Source organism: Metopolophium dirhodum, chromosome 3 (assembly GCF_019925205.1).
Source record: "Metopolophium dirhodum isolate CAU chromosome 3, ASM1992520v1, whole genome shotgun sequence".
Classification (NCBI taxonomy): domain Eukaryota; kingdom Metazoa; phylum Arthropoda; class Insecta; order Hemiptera; family Aphididae; genus Metopolophium; species Metopolophium dirhodum.
This window is the reverse complement of record NC_083562.1, coordinates 25,245,581-25,255,380: the sequence shown is the minus strand read 5'-3', so window position 1 is coordinate 25,255,380 and position 9,800 is coordinate 25,245,581. Positions and strand designations below refer to the sequence as shown.

The following is a 9,800-nucleotide window of genomic DNA, read 5'->3' as shown; positions in this document are numbered from 1 at the left end:
TAAAAAAGTTAAAAAAATTAAAAAAAAAAGAAAAGCTACTTTCAACTTTCAACTTAATTTATTACTTAGTTAACTACATTTTTGGTCTATGTTAATTTAACTAAGAGTTTAAAAAGTTAATTAATTGTCTCACCCTATATATTGTGTATAATATGAATTATAAACGTATATATTATAAAAAAGATTGTATCTATAGTTTTGATAATTTTTAACTACAATATAGGTACAACGTATGAAGCACCTTGTATTATAATATAACAATTATTGATATTTTTATCTACCTAAATATTAGTTCATAGAAAAAAATATATTATATTCCAGCACTTTAAATGTCTATAAGCTATACAAATAAATGTTGTGCATTATAATAACAAAAACGTATTTGATAGTCCTTTATTAATAACTGCATAAATCGTAATGATGTACTCTGCAGTGGTGCAACTTCGGGGTGCTAGGGTGTGCTTAACACCTCCCACTTAACTTTAGGCACCCCCGAGTCCCATGTCGTAATTTCCATAGAACTTTTACCTTATAGACCGGCCCATCCTATACCAAAAGCATTGATATAGTCGTTAGCCGACATAGCGCAGTGATGCAGCCCGTTTAGTATAAAATATATATGTAGTATGAAAATATATGACTATAAAATATAAATAGATATGTTATATACCGTATCGGAGTAACTCAGTAACCGAAAAGCGCCACCTATCATGACTTGGTGGAAACATGAAGTGCAGGGCCGGTATATTAGTAAAAGGTCCTTGATAATTTAAAATATCCATAGTTTTAATAATGTAATTTTGCTTTTAAGAATTTTTTTTCTTATGTTGGATTCTGATTAAATTTATTTAGATATATATTATTATTGTATTATAATCTTAAATATCAAAATGTAAATTTATAATTTTAGTTATTGTTTTAAGAGATTTGTTAGGAATTATTGACAAATATATACGAGGACAAATCCGTTTTGTTGCAGGCGAGCAGTTGTACGTGGGGACGCGCCGTCCTCAGAGTCGGGGCCTGTCGATCCCATTCCGACTCTCGAAGGCGACGAAGCTCGACGACGTTTTGCGTTCAGAAGACGTGTTGGATGAGAACATTGAGCCGGTCAGGGGTATAGCTGTACAAAATGATTTGGGTGAGCTGGTTGGTTGGCTGGACCCGGCAGCAGCACCTGGGAAATGTCCAAAATCCTCCATCACGCATGACACGGCGGCTAGTAAAGGTACTGGCGCGGGCAACGATTCCGCCCCGACGGTACACCGACGATGACGACGGCTATGGCGACTCGGTATGACGGCAGCGGTGGAGACTTTGGCACGGGGTGAGTGGTATGGAGATTTGTGTGCTAGGAACGCGGGAATGTCAGCGGCGCCGGACCCGCGGAAACTTAACGGTTTCAGGGTCTGGCGGCGCGCGACTTCACCATCGCGGCGGCGGAACGAAGACGTGGCCGAAGGGACAACGCCAGGGTGAAAATTACTGAGAGTTGAGGATCGCGCTGACTCTCGCCTTTTCGCCCCACGGTAATTCCACATCGGCCGCTTCGCTCGTTTCCGCTGGTTCCGCAGCACAAAATCTCGCTTCGCTCACTTGGTCTTCGCCGTCAACCGTTGTCGTACCCGCGGCCGTCTCGGTCTGGCCTCACCGGATGGACAAGATCGTCAAGCGTCCGAGCAAACGCGCCAGCGACACTCGTCAACCCGCGGGACAGGTCGTGAGAACGTGCAGAGGTGACCAGTGGCCATCAACACTGCATATCCGCACCAATTCGCCTTGTTTATTGTGTCTCCTGTTCGACGTTTTTTTATTTCCTTAAATTATCTCAAATTGTCAAATTGTTCACATATTGTAAATTTCTATTTTTTTTTTCTTGTTCTCCCTTTTATTATTATGAACATAATATTATAGATAGCCAATGTGCTAATTTTTTTCAAACAAAATACTGTTTCTTTTTGAAAATTATTGTTTATACCTTTTTGTATTATTTTTGTTTTTGTAATTAATATACATATTTTGTGAACACAAAAAAAATTGTTTCTTTGTTTTTTTATTTTGTCGAGTGTATAATCAATTATTACAGATTTAACGACTAAAAATCGTTAAAATATATATTTTAAATAAAAAAACTCGTTAGTTGATTATACAAAGTATAAACGCTACACGGATATTATAATATGCACCAAGAAATATTTAAGCCATCAAACACTAAAGGCGACGAAAACTTCTGAATAAACCATAAAATTACTAGCGGATACGGCATGTTGGACAGTTACATAAACTATACAAGGATTCTAAATAATAATATGTATTGTGTAGAACGTGCGAAGGTCAATATGTCGAATAGTTAATAGTTAATACAAAATAATATTTAAAAAAATTAAAAATTGTATTTTACATAGGTAAAATTATAATTTAATATTTATATGATATAATAGCTGCATGTCGAAAAATAATATTGTTTTAAAACATTTCGGTTGAGGTTTGAACCCTTGGACCCCCGTGTATACGTGCATGTACCAATACCATATTTCCTATACATAATTATTGACTTGAGTTGTAATATCCTAATCTGAACAAAACTTGTAACAGGTACCTATCTTTTGTACTAGGACATCACTGTTTTGATGATATGTGAGTCTATAATATATGTTCGCCTATAAATACATATCTATAGGTAAAAAAAGATATGAATAAAATAACTATAATTTTATATTTTACTATTTTCTTTTATAGATCATAATATAGTCATAACGAATGTCAGATTGTATTTATAATTGAATTATTGAAGTATACTTTATTTTTAAAAAAAAATGTCTATGAAATATACACAGCACAGTATACACGCATGTATAAATGTGTAATTGTATAAGGCACAAGCTATACATTGTAGGTAATATACTGAGTATCAGGTCTGTGATATAGACACGATTTAATATATACCTTAAGGCGTAAATCTTAAATCGTGGATATAGACAAGGTTTATATTGTCTTTATCCGTGATCTACAATTACCACTGAACTCTTTACAGTAGTTACTATAGAGTTCAGTAACAATTTTATTGATCTATTAGCGGTTCTCAGTAGTCAGTATAGCACACAATAGAATAAGGTCGGTGGCAATAATACACTTGGTATTTTTAGTTTGTTTCACCGGTAACACTGTTGTCACAGTCGATTACGATAAGACTATTGATAATATTTGTTTTTATTATTATTATGACAATATAATTATTTATGACCATTGTTTTTGATTTTAATTTTTTAGAACTACCTAAATAATTTATTAAGACAATAATTTAAAAAGACAATTGTGAGTTGATTGAAAATTTATAGTTGCACTTAACAATATGTATATTAGTAATTACGTTATAAGATTTTTTAAAATAATTTAAACTTCAACACTTTAGAAGTATAAACATCACAATTATACTAAAATACTATTTTATTATTAAACTGTTATAAAATAGACTGCAAAAATTGAAGGTATAGTTCAACACGTTTATATTATTATTTTATTGTATTAGAATTGGTTAGGACATGCTTATAATATTATTGTTTCCAAAGTGAATGACCTAATTCAAATATTCAAGATTCTATTTAAATTTATTATTATTTTGAAACATATTGTGATATTAAAAATAAATACACATCGAATAACATTTCTTAAATATGCAAGACTAACACCAAAATACTTAATTATTAGTTTAAAACTTGATAACATAGGCCTTTTAAGTTGTAAAACTTCTTTTATAGTTTTTATCTATCTATGTAATGTATTAATTTTTCTACCATTTTGTTTAATTGCATTGTGTACTTTTTATTTATTTTTATACCCATACATTATTATTGATTGAGAATACATATTATTATAAAATAAATAACCATTTATTCGGTATACTCACTTATATGTTCTGAATTCCGATATCTGATTTCATAAAAACAATTAGACACAGCATATTGATACATTTTAAAATGCTTGTAAAAATAGTTTTAGTTAATATTAATAAATATTAATTATCACATTAAAATTAAAACAATTACTAATTGATAATCATGCAAATTGCTTCTAGAATTTATAGTCACTAATATATAATATTTACATGTGAGTACACAGTTGAAATTTCACTTATGTTTTAAAATCAATTAGTGAAATATAAATACCTACTTATTTTAATTGTTGGTATATAAATTAGTATATTTATTAGGTATACAAATACAAATGTATTCAGAGATAATTATTAATAAAATCTAAGATTGTAAGAATTATAATGTTGTTGTTTTTTATCAGGTACGTGGGATTGGTGTTCTCCACCCGTGCATCTCTTTTCATCCCTTGGTGCACGGTCTACTGCACTACATATGGGTCCAATGGAGCCAGATTCGCCTCTGCCTAATCGGCTAACACACGTCTCAGATAAACATCCAAGATGTATGTTAGCCGAATTCAGTTCTATGCGTCGTCATCGTGAATTATGTGATGTTGTTCTCAATATTAACAATCGAAAAATATTCGCACACCGTAACATTTTATCTGCATGTAGTCCATACTTCAGGGCTATGTTTAATGGAGATCTAGCTGAATCTCGACAAACAGAAGTCACTATACGTGATATGGATGAAATAGCAATGGAACTTTTAATTGAATTTTGTTATTCCGCTCGAATCACAGTAGAAGAATCTAATGTCCAAACTCTTCTTCCAGCTGCTTGCCTATTGCAATTAACAGAAATACAGGATATCTGTTGTGAGTTTTTAAGGAGACAACTGGATCCATCAAATTGTCTTGGTATCAGAGCATTTGCAGATACACATTCTTGCCTTGATCTTTTACGTGTAGCCGATAAATATACACAGCATAATTTTCAAGAAGTTATGGAAAGTGAGGAATTTCTTCTTCTTCCAGTTACACAACTAATCGATTTAATTGCCAGTGATGAACTTAATGTGAGAACAGAAGAGCAAGTGTTCAGTGCAGCAATGTCTTGGGTCAAGTATAATATTTCTGAACGAAGACAGAACCTTCCTCAAGTACTCCAGCATGTACGATTACCTTTGTTAAGTCCTAAATTTCTAGTTGGCACAGTAGGAGCAGACTTATTAGTTCGTAGTGATGAAACATGTAGAGATCTTGTTGATGAAGCGAAAAACTATTTACTGTTACCACAAGAACGACCTTTAATGCAAGGACCACGAACTCGACCTCGTAAACCTACTCAAAGGGGTCAGCTTTTATTTGCTGTTGGAGGTTGGTGTAGTGGAGATGCTATAGCTTCAGTTGAACGTTATGATCCACAAACAGAGGATTGGAAGTTACAGGCACAAATGAGTAAGCGAAGATGTGGAGTTGGAGTAGCTGTGCTTAATGATTTATTGTATGCAGTTGGTGGACACGATGGTCAATCTTACCTTAACAGTATAGAACGATATGATCCTCAGACAAATCAATGGTCATGTGATGTGGCTCCTACAACTTCATGTCGAACAAGTGTTGGAGTGGCTGTTTTAGATGGTTTGCTATATGCTGTTGGAGGTCAAGATGGTGTACAATGTTTAAGTCATGTTGAACGATATGACCCCAAGGAAAATAAGTGGAGTAAAGTGGCCCCTATGACAACGAGAAGATTAGGTGTTGCTGTGGCAGTGCTAGGAGGTTATTTATATGCAATTGGTGGTTCAGACGGACAATCACCATTAAGTTCTGTCGAACGTTATGATCCAAGACAGAATAAATGGACAGTTATGGCACCAATGTCAACAAGAAGGAAACATTTGGGATGTGCTGTTTATAAAGACATGATATACGCAGTTGGAGGACGCGATGATTGCATGGAATTAAGTAGTGCTGAAAGATATAATCCACATACAAATTCATGGTCTCCAATAGTTGCCATGACATCTCGGAGAAGCGGTGTAGGCTTAGCTGTTGTTAATGGACAACTGTATGCTGTTGGTGGATTTGATGGTACGGCATATCTAAAAACAATTGAAGTATATGATCAGAGTCAAAATCAGTGGCGGCTTTGTGGTACAATGAACTATAGACGACTCGGAGGCGGTGTTGGAGTAATGAGATCACCTCAAACGGATAACAACTTTTAAACTATGTCAGATTACCAAATCTGCTTATTTTATTATATAATTAATAAGGTAGATTTATTGTTTAATGTTTATATTGCCTCGTCATAAATTATAATAAACCCCAGTGATATTCTACTCTACTCAGTCACTGAGATGTGTTCTAGTTTGAGAGAGATCATGATTTTTTAAGTGCTATTGTAGAAGTTTTTTTTAGTAATACAATGCAACTTAAAAATATACCAATTGTAAATTAAAGCTTTTAAGGTAATTTATTTGATGTATTAATCACGAATAAATTGATAATACATACAATATGTGTAAATTGAATTTGATAAAAATATATATATTAAAAAATGATTTTAAATTTTAATAAATTTAATTCAATTGGATAAAAAAAATATCTTGATAATATAAAATATTATATTATAATAGGATATTTTTTACATCCCATTAAGAAAAATAAAAAACAAATATTTATAAATTAAATTCATGATTTATAATGTTCAATGTTTTTATTTTATAGTTAGCGAATGAATATAATATCTAAAGATCACATCACACTGCAGCGGTGGTGGTGAATTGTGTCCTGCTGTATTTTACCGTCACTGCTACCACTGCAATGTGGTAGACATTAATAGATTTCAGAGTTGTTTTAATTCTACCAACAGTTAGAAAAAGTTGTTTTTTTTTTTTAGTAAATACGTATATTACATGACAATCTAATGTGTTCTGTAAATTGTTATAATATTGTATTTTAAACATGGTTCAATTTTTTGTTATACCAATTACCAATCTTAAAATGTTTGGGAGTTGTATACTTGTATACATTTTATGAATATAATATAAAAGTAAAATTTAATCATAAATATTTACACAAAATATGCCTTGCTTTTATTTTGCTTAATTTAAAAATAATCTTTGAGTTTTACACTCCGAAATTATTATATACTCCTACATTATTGTATATTAAAAAAATCATACTAATAGAAAATATTTAACAATGTTATGCCATTATTTATTACTAAATTAATCAATTTTAAAACCAATGTAAATCTTTTAACTTTAAGACCAAAAACTGTGTGTTTTAGTAATTATATTAGTAGATATAATTAGGACTAAGATTTTTTATGCAATTGAAATCTGAAATATGTACTTTATTAAAAAAAATATGCACTAATATTCATTTTTCAATATATTATGTAATGGTTTATATACTTAAGCATGTAGTGAGTAAAAATGTAATTATTATGACAACATTTAAAAAAAATTAATATAGGCATACTGGCATGTTTCAAATTAATCATACTTAAAAAAAATGAATCATCAATAGTTGGAATGCAAAATAAAGTGACTGGAACTCATCTAAATATCTAGGCAGTGGCGTGCAAAACATTTTTTGTGTGTGAAACCCAATGCATTTTTATTTTTACTACCACCACCACCACTACTTTTATAATATAAGTATAAACTGTACAATTTACAAGTCCCCTATCATCCCTACGGTTTGTTATTTGTTAACATTTAATTCTCTATTATGACAATTCAATCTCATATTATTCTCATGGCCTCACATCAGTTCACTTCACCACCCATCGATTTATGTTGAGACACAGGCCTTAAAAAATTATCTTCACCATGCCATTGTATCTAGGTAGGTAATATTTGTTATACAATGTTACTGGTGCTAGATTATATTTCACCATTATGATTTGTGTTGGTTTTGTACTAAGGCTAAAATATCCCTAGTTGTAGTTATTTTCACCATCCATTATCCATATAATATGTATATATAATATATTTTATTATTAATAATCTAATTGAAATTTATTTATGTAATTATGTTTATCATAGGTCTATGATTTGTACAGTACTTTTATATTGTATTATTTTTAAATGTGTTTATTACTTTTCCATTATATTTAAATACCTGTCTTTAAACAGTATTGTCACAATTATTTTAAAATATAATTTGAAAAATCTGAAATAAATTATTTCAATTTTCATTGAATTACTAATTATTATTTTGCAAACTTTCAATTTAATATTAAATAGGTCATAGGTGTAGAGGTGTAGGAATTAATGGTATATCCATTACTCACAAATAAATTTACATGCACTAGGATGGATACAAAATAACAAATGAGTATTAATCCTCTATACATTTTTAAATTGTAATATTATTGCTAGATACTATGCCTACTATTATCCCACACAGCGTTTTAATATTTTCTAACTATGGTAAAAATATTTTCAAGAAAATAATAAGTTGTCAAAATATTCTTAAAAGTTGCGTAAATAATTAGGAAACATTTTAGTTATATTCTTTGGCCAAAAAGTTCATATTTGAAAAATATTTTATAAAAAAAATTTTGCCCATGAACAACATTTTGGTACCTTCATTTTTCCTATTTTAGTATTTTTACACATTATTTATTACCCAACAAAAATCAAAAACGACTGTCTTATGATTACTAAATATATAATTATAAATTATATATAACAAACTAGGCAGGTACAATAGAAGACTGAATTATATTATGTTATTATTCTCATAATAAATGGTTATGACTTGTGACAATACTCTTTTGCAGAGTTGAATAATATTTAGATACCTACCTATTTTGTTATAAAATAATAAAGATTGCATTTCTATAACATACTATAAGGAACAAGCCTCAAAGTATTCCTAATCATAGGGATATGTGATATCCAATTTAGTATTTAGTGAAAAAAGAGATAATTAAAAAGAAAATAATGTCCACTTGGCTGAAAAGATATTCAGGTGTTGTAGATTAGGAACCAACATTACACAAAATAATTTATATTATATTTATTAACAATTTATAATTGTTCATTGTATATTCGAAAAGATTGTTTTACTTTTTTATCTAACATTTGCCTGGGTGGGCTTTTGCCTTACAGAACCACCCCTTAAATATGGCCCTGGTTAGGTATTTTAAAACTTACGATTTAATGAATTTATCGTATTTTAATACCTACCTATTGTACTTATTTGTACCAATAAATTCAACAATTATTATAAATTAAAAACCAAGCTATGTTTTAAATGTTTTAATATCTGATTATTTCAAATAAAGATAGCATAAAATTAAATTTATATTTATATTTTGTTTTATATATATTCAATAGGTACTTTTGTATAATTTTGTAAAAAAAATTAGTGTTTTATTATTTTTATAAACACTAATAAATATAATAATTGTATGAGGTATTTTTAAATGTTTTACTAAATACATTATAAAAAAAAAGCGGTTAAGTGGATGTTGCTCTGCTGTACAGTAAGTTACCAAGTGGGTCAATGTTTAATGGATTGTATTAAACTTGAATTCAATGATATAATATCATTGTATAAGAAAAACGATTCTGAGCGGAGACAGTTTGTCAGTCTGCATTTTTTATATTGTTATTATTTATTATAGCCTGTAAGTTGAATTAATATTATAATATTCTTATTTTATAATCGTTACTATGGTGACCTACTGTAAAATAGAACAATAAGCCGGTACCTACTTGCTAACCTTTTTTTTGTTGCTTATCCCAATTATTTTGAAGAGTACTGGAAATTTCAAATGTTGACATTTCAAAAGTACCAACTAGTTCACATTCCTACCAAAAAAAATATTAAAGTTGAAAATTGAAGCATGTTTTCTACCATAATTTGAGTATACATGGATCCATTCAGAATCTAAAATTATC

At 30.1% G+C, this 9,800-nt stretch overlaps 1 protein-coding gene across 1 annotated transcript; it reads left to right on the top strand.

The window, feature by feature from the left end:
• Positions 1 to 3,227: 3,227 nt before the first annotated feature.
• Positions 3,228 to 6,795, top strand: LOC132940156 (kelch-like protein diablo). The gene is made up of 2 exons (XM_061007600.1): positions 3,228 to 3,488; positions 4,294 to 6,795. Exon 2 carries the CDS (start codon positions 4,365 to 4,367, stop codon positions 6,102 to 6,104), a length of 1,740 nt encoding a protein of 579 aa, XP_060863583.1. The 5' UTR covers positions 3,228 to 3,488; positions 4,294 to 4,364; the 3' UTR covers positions 6,105 to 6,795.
• The last annotated feature ends 3,005 nt before the right edge of the window (positions 6,796 to 9,800 follow it).